Genomic DNA, 19,886 nt, shown 5'->3' on the forward strand with positions numbered 1-19,886 from the left:
CTTTATTTCTTTTTAACTTGATACATATTGACCCAACACAAATTCTAAGAAAATAGTCATTAGAAATTTATTTTATTAAATTAAATTTATTAATTTTGTACTTTTAAAATTTAAATTTAAGTTTAAATATTAGTATTTCTATATAAGAAAAAAATAATTTTTAAATTTAAATTTACTACAATAAATAAATAAATAAAAAGATTAATTTTCTATATAAAAGTCAATTAAAATAATAAAATTGATTTACTTTAAATATTTAGTTGCAATTAATTAAGATAATATTTTATTTTTTCATGATTTATGCTGCACCAATAAAATTTTGAGAGTTGAATAGAACTTTTATCTATTTTTAAAAAAGTATTTTAACTTGTTAATTATTGTAATTTATAATAATTTTACGTAATTATCAAATAATATATTTACTCCTTGTGTCCCAATTTATGTGGCTTTGATATAATTTTGAGAATCAACTAAAATTTTTATATATCTTTTAAATATTTTAAATTATTAATTATTATGATTTGCAGTACTTTTTCTTTTATCTTAATTTATGTGGCATTGCTAAAATGATGAGAGTCAATAAAATTTTTATATGTCTTTTAAATATTTTAAATTATTAATTATTGTGATTCATGGTAACAAATTAGTTTTGAACATGATAGCCAACGAAATAAATAAAAAAATTTTACTTCCAATATGTAGTTATGGTTAATTATAAATTAATAGAATATATTAAATATTTAAATCATTATGATAAAATAATGAAATTATTATATATTGGGCATGGTATGTAATTAAGTGTGAGTGGAGGATTTTTTTTGGTAATTGCATGAGAGGTGGTCGAAACCACCTCTTCTATATAATAGAAAATTAATTATTGTGCTTTGTGATAACAAATTAGTTTTGAACATGATAGCCAATTAAATAACTAAAAAAAATTACTTTCAATATATAGTTATGGTTAATTAATATAAATTAATAGAATATATTAAATATTTAAACCATTATGATAAAATAATGGAATTATTATATATTGGAGCATGGTATATAATTAAATGAGAGTGGAGGAGATTTTTTGGTAATTGAGAGGTGGTCGAAACCACCTCTTAAATAAAAAAAAAATTACTTTCAATATGTACTTATGGTTAATTAATATAAATTAATAGATTATATTAAATATTTAAACTATTATGATAAAATAATTGAATTATTATATATTAGGGCATGATATATAATTAAATGAGAGTGGAGGGAATTTTTTGGTAATTGAGAGGTGGTCGAAACCACCTCTTAAGGAAAAAAAATTTACTTTCAATATGTAATTATGGTTAATTAGTATAAATTAATAGAATATATTAAATATTTAAATTATTATAATAAAATAATGAAATTATTATATATTAGAGCATGATATATAATTAAATGAGAGTGAAGGGAATTTTTTGGTAATTGAGAGGTGGTTGAAACCACCTCTTCTGTATAATAGAAAAGAAAAGAGATTCGGGGAGATTACATCAAAATATACAATCTTATTTACGAATTGTAACACATTTTTTAATTTACAAATTACAGCCTAACCTTTTTTTACAATATAGTTAAAATACAACATATAATATATTTCTAGTTATGATTTTACTATAATAACACATAAATTAATTTAAGGACTACGCAAATTATTAAAAATATAATTAAATACATATATAAAATATATTTCTAATACAACTTTTAACATTATTAATGAAAAAAAAAACTATTGCTATAATACATTTAAAATTCAATATATTATATGTATACTAGACATATTTTCAATATACGGCATGGATATATATAGATTAATGTGGATCAATTTAAAACAGATGAATATTTGAATTTTACAATTTATTTAAATTTATGTGGACCAAACTACTCATTAGAAAGGAAAAGAACAATTATTTCCTTTAAAAAATTTAGCCCTACGCTGTCAATCTCCTTTACTATACACGTCAATCTCAAGTAAAATATATATAAGTACAATTTTATGAATTACTGCAGCGGGACCAAACTACCCCTTAAAAGGAAAAGAATAACTATTTACTTTAAAATATCATACTTCCTCATTTTACACATCAATCTCAAGTAAAAAATATTTGATTAAATTTAACAATATATTGAAATGTATATAGACCCAACTATCCCTTAAAAAGAAAAAGAACAGTTATCTGCCCAAGATTTTTGTGCTCACTCTTTTTACATAATAATCTGTAGTTTGAAAAAAAAAAATCTCGTGAAATTTTAAGACTTGTTAAAGAGAACTCAAGTAGCTGAGGTTTGAATAAAAGGAAACAACAGGGACTGTGCTATTAGCAGCTTGCTTTTTGTTTACAGCAGGTGAAAAAAACAAATTTTGAATAAATACACCTCTCCTTAAAAAAATTTCAGAAATAGCAACTTTGTAATCTTAATTATAATTTTTATAGTAACAGTTTTATAATTACAAAAAATTGTAAATTGTATTTGTATTTAAGTAAAATGTTACTATATAAATACATATACAAATATATATGTATTACACATAAATACATATGAACAACTGAAAAATACATATTCTTCTATTACTATGAAGTGCGTAAAATATTGCTACTTTTGCTATAAATTATAATTTTGAAAAAGTGTTGCTATTTATTGTAATTATAGTTTTAAGGATGCTAGTTTCTGTAATTTTTTCAAAAAAACTTATTAAGATTTGAAATTCACGGATCCTTTCTTGGTTTGAACTTTTTTGTATCATAAAATGATTAAATATCAACAATTTTAAAATCATAAATGATATTAAAATGGAACAAACCAAATATGCCCAAAAATACAATTGAAACGCCCACCGTGGGGCTCGAACCCACGACCACAAGGTTAAGAGCCTTGCGCTCTACCAACTGAGCTAGACGGGCTTTCTGTTCGAACATGTTAAAGATTAAATAAATTCTGAATCTTTCTGAACACCTTCTCACCAGTTTGACTTTAGCTTATACTTGCTATTATTAGCATTACTTAAATCATTATAGGACCAACCCGAACTCCCCGTTTCTCGCATGCTATAGTGATTAGAATATCTTGATGACAAAAATGAGAGATTATCGGAAAATGAGATGCTTCACGAATTATATTCAACTCTAAGACATTTCGTTGCATTTTAATCATTCCCATGAAGAGACACTCCGCCATTTATATCCAATAGCTTTTACAATAATGGATGGATCTACTATTACCTCGTCTGCTGAGTATAATAGAGCAAATGATGGTATATAGCTATAAAAATGGGATGATACTAGGAAATATGATCCAAAGAATCTCAAAAGTAGTTCCATAAACAATCCGCTGCAGGATATGACTTTTTCTTTTTCATAGTGGAAATGCCATAAAGTGGACCCAAGATTCATGATACGATAAGATATTTAGGGGCAGTTTGATCGTAAAACTAGTTATCCGAGAATTGACTATTCCGGGATTAAATAATACTACAATCCAAGATAAATTATCCCATGCATTTTGTTCAAACCAAACATGAGATAAGCTCATTTTAAAATTAATCCCAGAATTAGTAATCCCTTATCATTCCTACCAAAAGACTCCTTATTTTCTGAGTAACCAGCCATGAGTTCAGTGATTTTACAACAACAAAAAGTGTGCTTCAATATGAAATAGGTTGGGATTGGCTATACAAATCCTCATTTACCAAGTAGCATTCAAACTCATCTAGGCCAATATTAACCCATTCAACCAGTAAACAGCAGAGATGCAAGATAGAACAATGGGCAGAAAATAAGAACAAGCGAAGGAATACTAAATATTACATTGCTGCAACATACAAAATTCCAGCATAATTACAGACCGGACTCTCTGGCCCGGTGAGTTTATTTGTTTTATCAAATGCACTGTTCAGGATTCTACCAACCATCGAGTTACAGTATTCATGATTGCTTTCATGAAACTTGCACCAGCCACATAATTTAGCGTAATATACTAGTAGAATTTTGAACACTTTAGCCTCCTATCCCAAGTTTGGAAGCTTGGCGACTTAGGTGTACATTGTTTTGTTTAACCATCCGGTATCTAAAACTCACTAAGACGAGTTAACGTCCATCATATCTTCCTCAGCCTCCACTTGTGGAATTTCACTGGGCATGTTGTTGTTGTTATTGATGAAGGTTGGTCTGCAACATATCTTGTCAAGTGCAACTTTCTCCTGCATCCGAACGATAACAATGAAAATATAATTATTACTATTGAGTATTGACATCAATTAACTAGCAGTACATGCCATGTTTCAATGATGATTTACCTCAGCCTTATCTAAGTCGTAGCGGACAACAAAGATGCATGTGCATCTTGTATCATCATGTATATTCTTTTGGATCTCCACAACCATAGCGTCACCATATACTGCGAGGTATTCATCTTCCTGTGAATTTAAAACATACCATTACAAAATGTACGTAACAATACTTGGAGAAATGAAAGGGCATATTTCATGATATCTATGATGTTTTCTGGAAACCCGAGTTATTTTTCATAACAAAAGTTGGAGAAAAGAAATGATACCCTGAAGCACATCACGGCATCTCCAACGTTCAGCCTGTCACATTCTGATGGCTCTAATGGAACAGAACGTTCACGTACTCTCCTTTTAACATTCACCCATTCATCTTCTTCATGACCAAAACCAGCAAATCTTACTCGAACTTCCTGCATCATAAAATACTTTATATATTCAGTGGATAAGATGCCAATTCCCATGCCTGAATGTGTAGCCCGTTGTACCACATATACTGTTTAAGTAAATGCATTCCGACTTTAAAATGTATGTTGAGTGACAAATGAGTCCATCATCAACGTTTCAAAATCAGTTATCAATGCATTTCTATCATATAAAATCTAGGGGAGAATTACCAGGTCTAATCTATTGAATAGGAACTCTGAAAACCAAAACTGTTGCTACTTCACTCTGATCCATGGCAATGTAAGAAGTTCCCTACTTGAACAGTGGTCGAGGAGAAATTTTAAATCTTTCACACACGTGTGATTACTAGACTACTATAACTTCCAGGTAAACAAGAACCAAAAGACACATTTTAGTTTACATTTCACCACAAATAGGAAATCAGACAAAGGATCAGAGAGAACAGATATCATACAAGCTCGCCCGAGTAAAGAACTCTGAAGTTGAGAAATGAAGCCACATCATACCTGCAAAATCCAGAGAAACAGTTACGCGATCAGACAGGATCAATATCAATTTTGCCATGCAGTAAGAGCCTGACAGAGTATAACACACTTTGCAGCATTTAATTTCATAGTTAAGTACTTTAGGACTTCATTACAACTTAGCTTTATTTGCAAAAGTCATTCTTTGTTTTTCTAAAAGTCAGTACATAATCTAGCGTTGGAGAATAAGGACGAGCCAGGAAACAGATGAGAAGGAGAAAAAAATAGTTGACAGCAAATGAGAGTAGCAGAAGAGGCTTGCACAGATAAGGAGAAGTAAAATGAAAAAAAACAACCAAAAAAGCAAATCAAGAGAAGCATAGAAACAGAAGTGGTATACGAAGAGTTGTCACAAATGAAAGAACAGAAAGAAGACAGTTACGAAGGCGCTGAAGAATATTGAGAGAGTAATGCTTTGCGCCTCAAAATATCGAATTGTCCGTACAGCTTAAGAATTAGCCATCTACGTATCTAGCTCATCCAATTTTATCGAATCTACACATGAACATAGTTCAAGCTGGTTCCTTTCGCCTAAAGGAAGCATGCAACATAAAAAAATGGTAGAAAGGAGTTTTGTCACACAGGATTCCATTGATCTTTACAACATTCATATTTTCAGTAGAAACCTATGCTCAAAAGAAAGTTGGTATGACACTATGACTAGCACCAACTCATCCTGTTAACACCTGAACCATTCAACCACTGAGTATTGCCAACTTTTGCTTCTGCACAATCCGATGTATGAAAGACATGCCTCTACATTATGGTATCTTCGTTGGCTTTGGCATTCAATTACTATCATTATAATGTTCTCGAGAATGCCTTAACACTTCTTTACTAGCTTCATCTCTTTAAACTCCACCCACCAAGCTGCTGAACTCGGATATTCATAAGTTGCTTTTACCAGCACAAATCAACTACAAGAGATCTGATGTTTCAGTGTGGTCAAGCTTAAATTATTTTTGAGCAACCCTTTTTTCAGACATAAGCCCCACATGCTACATCATCATGAGATTTTTAGCTACATCATCATGAGATTTTTATCGCCTTTGGCAATCTAAGATGCAGGTCAGCTAAGAGTATAAGAATGCAAATTATGTCATTTCATTAACAGACAACAGTTAGTCTTTTCCAAACTGATAAAACCAACAAGCAGCGAAACTGAAGACCAACAGCATTGAGTCACAATAAGAAACTACAAGTCTTTGAGATCTATCAGGAAAAATAGATTAGGCCTTAAACATGTCGACTCTCAGCAAAATGCACCGTTGGTAGTATAAAGAAGGCTAGAGTTATGATGAATACTCACCAAGCTAAATCCTTTGCAGACAGAGCTTCAAAAGCCAACCCTGAGAGTTCTTTGCCCATCTCTGCTGCAGAAACTACAAATAGAATGGACAATGGTCTAAGCTCGAGAGGAAAAAAAAGGGCAGCCCGGTGCACTAAAGCTCCCGCTATGCGCAGGGTCCGGGTAATGGCCCCACCACAAGGGTGTACTGTACGCAGCCTTACCTTGCAGCAACTAAATAGTTACAACATTGAAAGCACTCTACTCACGTTATCTGAGTATGCTAATTGTTCAATCATACAATATATCGTTTTTGATATGGCATTGTACTCATGCATTCAAGAATAGGATACAGTAATCTGTTCATTCAACCATGATAAGAAAACAGACAGAAAGCAGATAAAATCAAGAAAAATGTCTTAAACGACAGGATATCGATGATGTAAATTTTCTCCTGGTTTCACCAAGATGCTAGCTACTGTTTTTTTAAAAAAAAATTGTGTAAAACTTAGATGAGAGTAAAGTTGGCAAAGACTATTTTGAAAGGGACGCTCAAGCTGGAGGACCTCTATTTTTCCAGGGCTTAATGTTTTAGTCTTACTTCAGGCATCAGTAAAGTTTCATGTAGTTACATTTGAATGAACTTTTTGTCAAACTCATAAGAGACAAATTCAACTGAGATAACAGGAAAAGAAGACACCAGCATCTCATCTATACGAAAAACTGGCGATCGTGTGCTAGTTAAATAATGAATCTTCTTTTTTGCATAATTATCCGTATTTGAGAAACTCAAGAGTAGTTTTCATGCATTGATACAAATATAGAAAACTATATCTTATCCCTAAGCGAGTGACAAAAATCAAGCATGTGGATCATGAATAACCATAGCTCAAATATGCATTCTCAGTTCAGTAGACAGATACGGGTGAGTGGAAAATTATAAACCTTTGGGCCTTTGAGGACTGTCATATGCACAATCTGGGAGTCTTGTGTAACCATAAGTATTGTATGGTTTTCTGTAAAGCACAAGAGAGGAACTTGTCTTTTCAGATTTTGGTTTTCTTCCTCGTTTTTTAGGAACAACAACCGGTTCTACATTATCATCAACGGGGGCTTTATCTGCTTTTGGTTTTAGCTTATCCAGAAACCAAGCTTGCACCTTTTACACAGCAAAAACATAACGAAAATTCGTAAGAGGACCCATATACTAAAGTATCCTTAAAATGGGGAAACATTGACAAAGTTTAGAGATAAACCTGTTCCCATTTTACTGAAGATTCTCCAGTACGATATGGTGAAGAACTGCAAAATTGAGAATTAGCAACGACAAATAAAAGACAATTTAATCCAAACTTTATTTTTTAAAAAACTAAAGACTTTGAGCTGCCATGTGGTCAGGCGTTCATTGAATGGACCAGAGTGGTCCAACCCTTTCTCGATATCTGACTGTATTTTCTTAATCTTACCTAAACTTGGTTGCAAGCTGTTGACAGATATCTTGACTGATTGGTTTATCTTTCAATCCTTTAAACAAGGTGGTCATTTCCATAGCCTGTTAAAACAAACCGAAATTCCTCAGGAAATTTAATCCACATTTCTTAATTTAATCCAAATTTGGTCATTCTTGATTTTTCTTTTCTTTTTTTTGTAAAAAAAAAAAAAAAAAAAAAAAATTTCTTGTAAGTAAAAAAAAAACATAGCAAAAGTGAAAAGGATGAAAAATCAAATAAATTGGAATCTTTACAAAAATGACATGCAGAGCTAGCTATAACAATCAAGACGAAAAAGAAAAGGAGAGAATCAAGAAAGTGAATTCAATTTACCTCAGCTAAGGTGAAATCCAATAATTCTTCTTCTGTTTCCATGAAGTCAGCCATTTTTTTTTCTTGTCCAGCCAAACGGAGAATAATAAGAAAGAGAAAAAGTGAGTGTGTGTGTGTGTGTTTCTGGTGTTGTCTGCTTGACAGTGAAAGTAGAGTTATGACTCTGTAAGTGCTTTAATTGGGAAAGCGTTAGATCCTCTGAGTCGAGGTACGTGTCTAGTGTACGTATTTACCCAATTACTAGTTGCCACGTATACTTGTTATGACGATAACTGGGGCGAGTCAAGTACTCAGGTACCCAAACGTAACTGAACTAAAATGGCCAAATTGGGTAAATAAGTATTTACTCTAATCCCATTTTATTCCTAACAAATTTTTTAATTTGATTTTTCATTTTAATTGTTATTTTTATCAATCAAAACAAAATAATTATTTTTCATTTTTTATCCTTAATATTAATTATTTTATCTTTAAAAATTAAAATATAAACATCATTTAATAGAATTATTATGACAAAATAATCATATTATTAATTATTTTTTTTAATTAATATGTCATGTAAAATTGAAATGAATAAAATAATACGAAGCGAGTATAATTTAACATCGAAAATCACTCCATTTATTTTGGGCAAAGGTATAATCATTGGAGAAATCAAATACTACTGACTTTTTCTTCTTAATTTTTTAGTATTATATTAACTTGTATTTTTTATGAAATTTTTTAGTAGTATTACTAATATATATAAGAATTTTTGACTAGTATTACTTTACCTTACTACTATATATAAGAGAGCGAGTAGCAACTCTTTGAAGCAGATAGCTGACGGTCAATATATTTTTAGCTATCTACTTATTCTGTGATTTTACTATATTATTTTTAATTAATTATTAATTAATATTTTCACATTAGAAAATAAATAAAATTTATTTTTAAAAAAATAAAATTGATATTTATGACATGTCTGCTTCAACTGCTTCAATCATAATTTTTCTATATTGACCCTAAGTAATTATTATATTACTACTATATATAAGAGCGAGTAGCAGCTCTTTGAAGTTGACAATCGACATGCCTGCTTCCAGCTGTCTGCTTGCTCTGTAATTTTACTATATCACCCCTAATTAATTATTAATTGACATTTCTTTATTAGAAAATTAATAAAATTTAATTTAAAAAAAATAAAATTAATATTTATGACATGTCCGCTTCAACTGCTTCAATCGTAATTTTTCTATATCGACCCTAAGTAATTATTATAGGCCATCTAAGTATTAAAAAATTAATAATATTTAATAGAAAAGTAAAAAAAAACATAAAATGATAAATTAACTTTTGATGTTTTAAATTAATTAGACATCTTATATAAGGTTCACTTAAAAAAAAATTACAAGTATTTTTTATAGCAATCTTGTTATATCACTTCTAATTAGTTATTATGAATCATTCAAGACGTGTCAGTTTCGCTACTTCAATCGTGTTACTATATGTAAGTGTGAGTAGCGGTTGCTGGAAGCAGATAACTGACGATTGTCGTGCTTGCTCCGCAATTTTACTATTATCACCAGTAATTAATTATTATATGACATTTACGTATTAGAAAATTAATAAAATTTAATTTTTAAAAAATAGATATTTATGATATGTATGCTTCACTTGCTTCAATCGTAATTTTACTACATCACCCCTAAGTAATTATTATAAGTCATCAAAGTATTAAAAATTAATAATATTTAACAAAAATATAAAATAGACATTTATGATATGTCTGCTTCGGCTGCTTCAACTGTAATTTTACTATTTCATCCCTAATTAATTACTATAGGTCATTTAAGTATTAATCCGTAATTTTACTATATCACCCTAATTAATTATTATATGTCATTTAAGTATTAAAAATTAATAATATTTAACAAAAAATAAAATACACATTTATGACACGTCTGCTTCAGTTGCTTCAACTGTAATTTTATTATTTCATCCCTATTCAATTACTATAAGTTATTTAAGTATTAAAAAAATTAATAATATTTAATAAAAAAGATAAAATAAACAAAAAAATGCTAAACAAACTATTGAAGCTTTAAATTAATTTGACATCTTATATAAGGCCTGTCTAAATTTTTTTCACAACTATTTTTTATATTAATTTTGTTATACCACTTCTAATAAATTATTTCCTAATTGATTATTATATGTCATTTACGTATTAAAAAATTAATAATATTTGATAAAAAAAAAGTAAAATAGACATTTATGACATGTTTGCTTCTGTTGTTTCGACCGTAATTTTACTATTTTATCCCTATTATTATGAGTCATCTAAATATTAAAAAATATTTAACAGAAAAAGTAAAATAAACAAAAAAAAAGATAAATTAATTATTGATGTTTTAAATTATATGAGGCCCGCTTAAATTTTTTTCACAACTATTTTTTATAATAATTTTATTGTATCACTTCTAATAAGTTATTATGAGTCATTTAAGACATGTCTACTTCGAGACTTCAATCGTGATATTTGATTGACTCTCGAAATTATATCAGTGTCACTTAAATTGAAATAGAAGAAAAAGTATTATAAATTTCAGTAATTAAAAATTTAAATTATTCTAAAAATATAATAGACTATCAATGCTACAAAACTTTGGACAAGGAGAGTATTATAAATTATAATGTCTAACAACTTAAAATAGTAAATTACAATGTCAAAAAACTATTATAAATTACAATAGCTAACAACTTAAAATATCTAAAAAATATTTAAAATATAAATAATTATCAAAATTTTATTTGTATCATATAAATTGAGACTAAAAAATAACATATATTAGGCTCGTGCTAGCACAGGCCTTCGATATCTAGTGCATACATATATATCAGTAAAACTTAGATGAGATCATCGATTTATGTTAAAATTCTCATGAACATTAATAATACAAATAGTATAATTTTATAAGTGAGACTTGGACAAAATAGAATTTATTTATATCTTAATTTTATCTTTATGACAATAAATCGGGTGATTTCAATAGATCGTCGGCTTTAAAAAATAATTAAAGTAGAATTGAAAGGACCATTGACGTTGAAAATTTATATGTACCAAATTTAAGGGAGAATTTATAAGCCGAAAAAATATTTAAGGGAGGTGATTATACGGGATATGGATCAATTACAAATTGCTGAGGATATAACTCTAGATAGGAAGTTGTAGAGTACGCGAATTAGGTTAGAGGGCTAGTGCGGGAGAGTGGGGCATAGCCTGTAGATAGGAGTGCTTTAGTGTAGCCTTGTTAGTAGTCGTAGGAGGCTTGAGGTTAGGGGTGTGCTCCCGATTTGATAGTATAGGGTATTATTTTATGGGTGTTTTTTCTACTATTTCATCTTGTTTCATATTTTATTTAGACTTTGTTTACTGTCTTTTGTCTTGAGCTGAGGGTCTATCAGAAACTATCTTTCTATTTCTTTGGAGGTAATGACATGAACTGCGTACATTTAATCCTTGTTATTATATATATAACACATTCATAGTTGATAAGGAAATAACCCTGAAACTAACTAGTTCATGGGTTTAAGAATGTCCAAAATAATATGAAGTGTTCAAATTTTATCTCATTAGTTTAATCTATTTTTAGTATGATTTAGGTTTTATATGACGAGATTTACATAATATATGCGATATTAAATACTAGAAGCCTGTAAGACATAATTAGCTCTTTAGTGATGTGGTTTGCGTGGCACAAATTCTTTTTCGTGGTACTTGACTCTTTAAACATCGGAGCAGACGAACCCTCTTTAAAAAGTGATGCATATTCGCCTTTACTGTTGGTAATGATATTTTCTTCCTAATTTAATTTCTCATTTTAATTATTATTTTTAATAAATAAAAATATTATTTTTTTTATATTTTATTCTTTACATTAATTATTTTTTCTTCAAATTAAAATATAAACATCGTATTATGATAAGCTAGTCATATTATTAATTTTTTTCTAATCAATGTGTTATCTCAATTTGAGACGAATAATTTAGGATGGAGAGAGTATATATATATATATATATATATTCTCATCATCTATAATTATCTTTGATTGAATTAAAAAAAAAATCCTCAAATTGATTTTTTAAAATTTTAAATCCTCATTTTTCTTTACCCCTTCGAACTCCACTCAGACCCAATCCAACTTTAAAAAAAAAAAATAAAAAAAAATTATATATATATCGATATGTTTACTATTAATTACTAAAAATTTCAACATCTATTAAAATGTCCTAAAATTTCAATATTTGACTTCTGATGATACAAGTTAATTACATTAGATACATATTGCTGATATATATATCTAATGTGATTAACTTGTATCACAGTAGATACATACATTAGATACGTGTAGGATTAAATTGTATCTCAAAAATAGTAAAAAATATAAAATATTGGGATTTAAGTAATTTTTAAGAAGTGGATGAATTTTTAGAAGTTTAAATAGTTATGTTGTGGTTTTAGATCAATTCATTTCTTGTTCATACCCGACCCAAACCCATTTTATGACGGCCTAGGCAGAGTCTTTCATGTTCGGTGTGCACCACCTTTTTGAAGAAGATATATTCGGTCTAAATAGCAAAGTTAAGACCTTTTCCCTCCAGATAAATTATTGTCCAACGGTCCATTCTTGCCACATATATATAATTATATTAAGGCAGGCAGGCATATAGTTAAATTAATCTCCAACGGTCGATTCTTGGTACATATTAAGGCACATTGTAACCGTTGTTCAGACAAATTCCTCTTCCTCAATTCACAAATAACATCTCTTTGTCTGTCTTTCTTTCCTTTTATTTTTTTCTTGGTTATTGGTTTCTTCTTGTGTGTTTGGCTGGAACATACATAGTCAATCTTCAATGGAAGCTGCAAAAGGAAATGGTAAAGTTCAGCATGTGACAAAGGCCTCATCGGATCAGCTACTTAGGAAGTTTGCTGAGATGGATTCTGAATCAGAAGACAGAGATTTAGCTAAGAAGGAGCTCAGATTAGCTAAAAGAAGGAAAAAAATACTGCAACCCAAAGTTGATGCTACTAGCACTAGTCTAGTTTTTGGTGAAAGGAAGTCCCTTTTGGGTTCTCAGAGATCCGTTGCGTTGATCCCAAGAACAGCAAAGCTTAGAGCTAGGGATATCAAGAACAGATCCTTTTTGGGTGCTATTGAAAAGGTTAGAGTAGTTCTTGCTATTTCTGCTTTAAAATCAATTAATTCTTGCTATTTTTACCAGATAAAAGTGCTAGTTCCCTAGCAAGATTTTTTTTCATTGTGAGGCTCAAACTCTATTAAAGTTTGCTTTAGGCGACCCATTTTAATGAGCCGTCCTAGTACGTAGTATATATAATGCTAGCATCAAGAGAGTTATTTGCTATCGCATCGATCTGTTTTGGCATTTCTTGTTGTACAGTAACAAGGACATGATATTGTTCTTCATATGCATAAGAGAAAATGCTTATGTTTCATCGTGTAGCTTCAAATATGCAACTGTAATACTGTTATATTGATAAATTTGTTCTAAATTGTTTGTCCTTTTGTCATATACATATAGACATGGCGCAGAACTGTACAAGGAGCTTCCAAGGTCTTCATTGAGAAGCATTACAATCGGCATAGGCGTCTAATAAGTGATACATCATAATGTTAGGTAATTAAAGATTTACTAGAACAAGGTTGGCTTTTAACTAACCTTGACTCACTATATTCAATAGTAACTACATTCTTTATGCCATTAAATTATCTCCCCTAATGGCTTTCTGTATTTTTTTTTGCCTTGTTCAAGCTGCTGCTTTTGATTTGTAGTGTCATGTTGTTATTTCATTCTTTAACTTCTATGTTTGTGTAGTTTGATAAAAGAATAAGAACTATTGAACCACATTATCAACTTTGTCTATGTTGTAGAACATTATTTCAGTGAAATTTCATCCTCGAGTAGAATGTATCTGATCGTAGACACTTTAACATCAAGTTGACAGGGAAGAGTCCTCTAGCAGTGAGACTATACTCCGAGAACTTATTATTCTGAATAGTCGAACATGGGAAGGATTGAAGCTTCAAAATGTTCCTCTGCTGTACATCTTATGGGGAAGCTTTTCGTCTTGAGACTCTTCATACTTTTCAATCAGTGATTCATTCAGTATTCAAGGGAGATTCTTCATAATTCAAACCATTACAGTAGAAGGAAGAAACAGAAGATCGTCCCATCTCCTGATATCAGTTCAAACGACCCATATCACTGTTTTAGATTCATTCAGACAATATAATTGGAGCATAGCTAATTCTTCATGTTTATATAGGAGGATAATGCTAATATGCAAACGTTAAAACTAGTACATTTTACTGCTGTAACTTTTTATTTAATTTGGAGAAACAACACTTCCCCTAATTAAATTGTGTATGCAAGTCCATCATTATTAGCAAAATGGCAAGATCTTCCTGATGCAACCTTTATAGATCAGGAAGAGTTGAACAATCTTTGCAACCTTTTCATATAATATTTTTTCTTCATAACATGCTACGAGTTATATCAACATGTTGAGTAATTTTCTCCATATAATGTGGGCTCCAAGATCTGTCACTAGCTCCTCATTTGTTTGGGCTCCTGTCACTAACATAGGTTTTGACATTTATCAACTAGCCCTATTTATGTTCCTCACCTACTAAGGGCTTATATTGATAGAGTTGTGCATGATGCAACTTTGACTATTGCATAGGCAAGTCATGTTGCTTCAGATTCTTGTGCATGGAGCCCAGATTTTTGTATTTGACATTGTGTTATCGTGCCATCCTCTATTACTTATAATAAGACCTTGTAGCAGCTCAGCACAAACCACAAGTGTCAATTATGGATTTTATCAACCTTATTCTCATCGTCATTGTCGCTCTTTCTAGCACACCAATCACCATAATGTCGGGATCTGTCACAAACCGTAGTTATTCAACTACAAACTCTTACACCAGTGTTGCTCTTTCTGCACAAAAAGGTGTATTTCCTCCTTCAGTGAGCACAGATTCTAAGGACGACTTAATCTGCAGAACTTGCAAGAGATTATCAGAACATCATACATGTTGTGTCACCTACATTTGTGTTGATTTGTACTTCGACAGATTCAACTGTGGCTCCTGTGGCCTGGTTTGTAAACTTGGAGCAAGATGCTGCGGTGGGATCTGCGTTGACATCAGGAAAGACAATGGAAATTGTGGCAAGTGTTATAATGGATGCTCTCCTGGTCGGAACTGTTCCTTTGGCTTTTGTGTCTCTGCCTAAGTGTGTATATCTCTATCTCTAGCAAACAATAACCAGCTGGTCAAATAACTAATTCCCCCGTCTCCTGGGTGAAATGTTACTGTAATAACGTTGGACATTTGCGCGTTTTCTCTTAAGTTTTCTAGTTAGATAACTAGTTGTAATCTCAATTTTGGATCAATCATCCAACCTAAATCTGTAGAAGTTGAGAGAAAATGGCATTCAATTACTATGATGAAATCACTTGCATCTTTTTGTTTTATAGTTATCTTTACGTTATATGTCTGTCCAAGTGATCGAAAAGAAATTTAAATGAAGCAACATGATCAAAATCTTAAAGTCATCTATTTGACTACACACATCTGAAAACCATGTACAATTTAACAATTTTTTTTTTTATATATATAGCAAACTGAAATCGACGACTCCAATTGTTCAACTCTTCAAAACTTCTTATAGAGGTACATAAAGAAATTGTAAATAAGAATAATTGCCATCGCAATAATAAGTTGTTGGCCAATTGAAATGGTCTTCTCTTTTTCATGCTTAGTAGAATCTTCGTTGTTCTTAGGAGGAGAAATTAGTAAGGCCATGGAAATGCAGTCCTCTGTTTGACCTTGATAAACAGGCCTTCCTATAACATGCTTGTACTGTCCACCACTCCATGTCTAAAAAAAATAAAAAAATCAATACATATGGATTGAAAAGTAGGAAAAATAAAATAAACAAAAAAGGGAACAAGTTATAAGTCCAAGAAGGATTGTTATCAATTAGGTTTGTGAAAAAACTAAAACGACCGATAAATCGAACCGATAAAATATTATTGATTTATTGTTATTGAGTTATTGGGTTAAAGGTTTTTTAATGGTTTTATAAAAAAAAAATTATTGGTTTATTGGTTCGGTTTGATTTTTTCTTATTGGGTTATTGGGTAGACCGATAACCCAATAAGAATATATGACTTATTATATATTTCTCTTAATTTCTCTTTAATTTCTACAAATTAACAAACCTATTATTTCAATTATACAAACTCTTACTTTCTCCTAACAACATTTAATCCAAACTTGAAGATTCTTGTAAATTAAAACACATCACGTAGGATTTTTGGTTGCAACTAAGATTCGATTTTTTTTCATGTTAGTTACTACTATTTCTATGTTATGAGTATTTTCTTATCGGTTAAATCGAAAATCGAACCGTTAAAGACTAAAAACCGATAAACTGAAAACCGATAAAAAATATCTTATATTATTGATTTAGCATATTTAAAAATAGAAAATTAATAAACCAAACCGATAATATATAAAATCGAACCGAACCGACCGATGCATACCCTATAATATCAATTATTTTTCCATTTTTTCTAAAATGATGGTAGATCAAAGGGGTTAATTAAGGGGCCCTTCAGATTGTTCTTTAAAAATGAAAAGGAAGATACTTAAAGCAAAAGGTTGTGAAGTGTAGATGGGATGGGCTGCGTGTGGGGTTTCTATATCTACAACTAAAACACATTGATGGCCGTCATAATGGATCATCATGGGACATTTTCACAAAAGTCTTTTGTTGAGCTCAGCATTTATTCATCGTAATAGCTATCCTGTAAAATTAGTTGAGGTGTTATTTTATAAAATTAGTTGAGATGTACCTAAATTGATCCGAAATATGAAGATTCACAAAGGAAAAATTTAGAGGTAGGTTCAGCCTAATGTCCTGAACTTCGGGTAGAAAAGCTTGAACTTCAATCACTGCATATTTGAAATTATTTTGAAGTGAATAAACATATAGAAAATTTTAAAAGAAATGGATACAAATTATTAAATAGCTATGTACAAATCGGGTGCCAGCAAATTTTTTTTGCATCGATTACAAGTCGTTCCATTTTCCTTGTACCAGTTCACTCTATTTCTCGATTAAATTTTACATTTGCTCTATTAGATTTTTGAAAGGGAAATGAGAGCAATAAAAGGCTGAATCTCAGTGAGTACGGTGACAACAATGTGATTCTACCAATTTGTTCATTTGATCTTTAAAGTTAGAAGGATATATGCACATCGAAATATTTAGGTCCAAGTATAAAAGTACATTAAGGATGTAATAATTACCTGTAAGAGATCTCCAATGGTGACTATAAGTGAGTCTTTATCAGGCTGAAAAGAGATCCAACCTTTCTTGGAATAAACATGAAACTCCGAGCATCCATTGCTTACATGCAAACACAATGCATGAGGAAACTCAGATCCTCTTATCAACATTCTAATCACATCATATTTCAAGGTGTTTATGTACTCTTCATCTCCTTTTAAGCTTCCTTTATGCTTGTGCAAATAACATATGGAGGCTACTGGCAAATCCCCTTTCTCTTGCATTTCATCACCAAGATCATCGATTAATTTTTTAGGAGTATTCTGCTGCAGGAATTGTAGGATTTTCCTAGCTATGTCTTCCATGCCATCCAAAAGTTTTTCCATCTTTTCGCTGTCATTAAAAATGATACTCCTATTAATTTTATTAGTAGCAATGTTTCAACAAGGTGAATTATCAGCTAGTATGATTAGAAGATGTCATGGTGAAAGTCAGCGCATTGTAGCACGCATGCGAATCATGATGTGCAAGAATCATATGAAGAGAGAGAAAAAAAGCATGTGATTCTAATCATTTCTGTTTATATTATAAGATATATTTCCATCAATGGAGTTGAAGAAAAAGTAAGCATGCTAAGTGTTGCTTCAAATGAGCCAGTCAATTAGATATGAGGGGGTCCAATTTGGATTACATTTGAGCGAGCTTATATACATATACCTTCCCAACTAGCGACCAAATGACCCCTTATTCCCTCTCAAACCAACATTTATATTTGCAATTTTTTTATTTTTATTTTTCTAAATTCATCTTCATGAGTCATGGCAAAGGACCTGGCATAAATATAAGAATTGTTTCCGTGTTACCATAAAATTAGCGATTTAAATCATGGTTACAGGACATTAAAATTGCATAAAAATAAAATCGATTTGTTCGAAAATCTTATTCTGTATGGGGAGACCTTAATGCATTAACTAGTAATTCATTCAACTAAATATGATCAATCTTACTACAAGCACTGATTAATTAAAAAACCTAGTTAACTTAATTACCTGAAATTCAAAAATCCATGAGGCCAAATTCCCTCCATTTCCTTATTGAAATTTTGATCTCCTCTGTACCAAACAAACTCTTCACTCGTCTCTCTTTCATCCTCTCCGTGAAACTCCTCAAATCCATACGCCTTCTCCGATGACCTTATTAATTTTTCCTTTATCTCCGGTGAAATCCCGAAGATTCCGTCTCCCACGGACGAAACTGACTTGATCAAATCCTCTGAAATTCCATGGTTAACCACCTCAAAGCACCCGATCGTTGCAACTGAATCCAAAATTCTAGACATCGAATCACTATTCAGCGACGCTAATGACTGAAAATCGAGTTTAAACGGATTTCGAATCGATTTTTGCCTTGGAAAAACACGATCAGGAAGCACGAGGTCCGGTACTTTTAACGAATTTTGCAGAAATTCTGTTAGAATTTCATCGTTCCGTACGCAGGATCGCCTGCCTGAAGCGATCGGAGAAGGCGGCGGTGCACGGAAATCGATGAAGGAATTCTCCGGCATTGTATCCGGTGAAACTGCCATATTTTTTCTCTTCCGTGTTAAATCAAACAGACGGTCCATTTTGGCGAAAAGCGTAGTAGAATTATAAAAGAGAAAGAAAAAAAAAAAAAAAAAGAGGAGGAAGCAGCAATGATGAGAATGTTTGTAAAGTCGTATACAATTGGAGAATCGGCATGTCCTTTCACTTTTAATATGCTCTGCTTTTTCATGTATTACCTCTGCTTTACAGGTATGTTTGTTACTCTTCTTCCTTATTAGTAGTACTATATTACCTTTTGATAATTTTCTTCTTTTGAATTAGCTGTACATAATTGACAGCTTGACATTGAATTTTACTAAAATGAACTTTGTGCCCTGTAGTCTTTCATACTTAGAATGTTACTAGTGATACAGAAATTCATTTGATGCTACTAATTCATAATCTGCTTCATAACAGAAATCAGAAGAATTTGCTAAAAATGACTATAATGTTTCCTAATTGAACAGCTAAAATCATATTGCTAGTTGCCGGTGGTCAAGTTCTTGGACTAAATATATGTGGATTATAAATGTTCTGATATTAAATATATTACGTATATAAAGTTGTAATTAAGGAGTTGTCCGGACA

At 30.8% G+C, this 19,886-nt stretch overlaps 4 protein-coding genes and 1 non-coding gene across 9 annotated transcripts; 2 read left to right on the plus strand and 3 right to left on the minus strand.

Annotated features, from left to right (window-relative positions):
- Window positions 1-2,851: 2,851 nt before the first annotated feature.
- TRNAK-CUU lies at window positions 2,852-2,924 on the minus strand. The gene has a single exon. It is a non-coding gene; the product is annotated as a tRNA-Lys (tRNA).
- Window positions 2,925-3,796: 872 nt separating this feature from the next.
- Window positions 3,797-8,535, minus strand: LOC107861799 (protein SAWADEE HOMEODOMAIN HOMOLOG 1). Its single transcript, XM_016707166.2, has 9 exons — window positions 8,350-8,535; window positions 7,993-8,078; window positions 7,783-7,828; window positions 7,472-7,685; window positions 6,548-6,620; window positions 5,169-5,220; window positions 4,576-4,719; window positions 4,316-4,435; window positions 3,797-4,219 (listed from the first exon to the last, which is right to left on the minus strand). The coding sequence occupies exons 1-9, from the start codon at window positions 8,401-8,403 to the stop codon at window positions 4,097-4,099; spliced, it is 912 nt and encodes a 303-aa protein (XP_016562652.1). The 5' UTR covers window positions 8,404-8,535; the 3' UTR covers window positions 3,797-4,096.
- Window positions 8,536-13,073: 4,538 nt separating this feature from the next.
- Window positions 13,074-14,901, plus strand: LOC107865810. 4 transcript variants are annotated; one of them, XM_016712001.2, is made up of 3 exons: window positions 13,074-13,557; window positions 13,936-14,056; window positions 14,360-14,901. In XM_016712001.2, the coding sequence occupies exons 1-2, from the start codon at window positions 13,249-13,251 to the stop codon at window positions 14,023-14,025; spliced, it is 399 nt and encodes a 132-aa protein (XP_016567487.1). In that variant the 5' UTR covers window positions 13,074-13,248; the 3' UTR covers window positions 14,026-14,056; window positions 14,360-14,901. The 4 variants fall into 4 exon arrangements, with proteins under 4 accessions (XP_016567487.1, XP_016567490.1, XP_016567488.1 ...); XM_016712004.2 differs by having other exon boundaries at window positions 13,936-14,031; window positions 14,286-14,901; XM_016712002.2 differs by having other exon boundaries at window positions 13,936-14,031; window positions 14,353-14,901.
- Window positions 14,902-15,127: 226 nt separating this feature from the next.
- Window positions 15,128-15,879, plus strand: LOC107865809 (protein STIG1-like). Its single transcript, XM_016711997.2, has one exon. It carries the CDS (start codon window positions 15,229-15,231, stop codon window positions 15,649-15,651), a length of 423 nt encoding a protein of 140 aa, XP_016567483.1. The 5' UTR covers window positions 15,128-15,228; the 3' UTR covers window positions 15,652-15,879.
- Window positions 15,880-15,923: 44 nt separating this feature from the next.
- Window positions 15,924-19,510, minus strand: LOC107865807 (gibberellin 2-beta-dioxygenase 4). 2 transcript variants are annotated; one of them, XM_016711995.2, is made up of 3 exons: window positions 18,765-19,510; window positions 17,736-18,108; window positions 15,924-16,298 (listed from the first exon to the last, which is right to left on the minus strand). In XM_016711995.2, the coding sequence occupies exons 1-3, from the start codon at window positions 19,337-19,339 to the stop codon at window positions 16,074-16,076; spliced, it is 1,173 nt and encodes a 390-aa protein (XP_016567481.1). In that variant the 5' UTR covers window positions 19,340-19,510; the 3' UTR covers window positions 15,924-16,073. The 2 variants fall into 2 exon arrangements, with proteins under 2 accessions (XP_016567481.1, XP_047266086.1); XM_047410130.1 differs by lacking the exon at window positions 15,924-16,298 and adding an exon at window positions 16,944-17,378 and having other exon boundaries at window positions 18,765-19,501.
- Window positions 19,511-19,886: the final 376 nt, after the last annotated feature.

This window comes from Capsicum annuum, chromosome 3 (assembly GCF_002878395.1).
Source record: "Capsicum annuum cultivar UCD-10X-F1 chromosome 3, UCD10Xv1.1, whole genome shotgun sequence".
NCBI classification, from domain to species: Eukaryota; Viridiplantae; Streptophyta; class Magnoliopsida; order Solanales; family Solanaceae; genus Capsicum; species Capsicum annuum.

Excerpts from the sequence above, each read along its gene's own strand:
- LOC107861799 (XM_016707166.2), bottom strand. The coding sequence starts at position 8,403 with ATGGCTGACTTCATGGAAACAGAAGAAGAATTATTGGATTTCACCTTA. Across the intron at positions 7,829-7,992 it reads CAGCTTGCAACCAAGTTTAG|TTCTTCACCATATCGTACTG; the intron begins GTAAGATTAAGA and ends TCAATTTTGCAG. Across the intron at positions 7,686-7,782 it reads CTTCAGTAAAATGGGAACAG|GTGCAAGCTTGGTTTCTGGA; the intron begins GTTTATCTCTAA and ends GCTGTGTAAAAG.
- LOC107865807 (XM_016711995.2), bottom strand. The coding sequence starts at position 19,339 with ATGGACCGTCTGTTTGATTTAACACGGAAGAGAAAAAATATGGCAGTT. Across the intron at positions 18,109-18,764 it reads CATGGATTTTTGAATTTCAG|CGAAAAGATGGAAAAACTTT; the intron begins GTAATTAAGTTA and ends TTTTAATGACAG. Across the intron at positions 16,299-17,735 it reads CCATTGGAGATCTCTTACAG|ACATGGAGTGGTGGACAGTA; the intron begins GTAATTATTACA and ends TATTTTTTTTAG.
- LOC107865810 (XM_016712001.2), top strand. The coding sequence starts at position 13,249 with ATGGAAGCTGCAAAAGGAAATGGTAAAGTTCAGCATGTGACAAAGGCC. Across the intron at positions 13,558-13,935 it reads TTTTGGGTGCTATTGAAAAG|ACATGGCGCAGAACTGTACA; the intron begins GTTAGAGTAGTT and ends ATATACATATAG.
- LOC107865809 (XM_016711997.2), top strand. The coding sequence starts at position 15,229 with ATGGATTTTATCAACCTTATTCTCATCGTCATTGTCGCTCTTTCTAGC.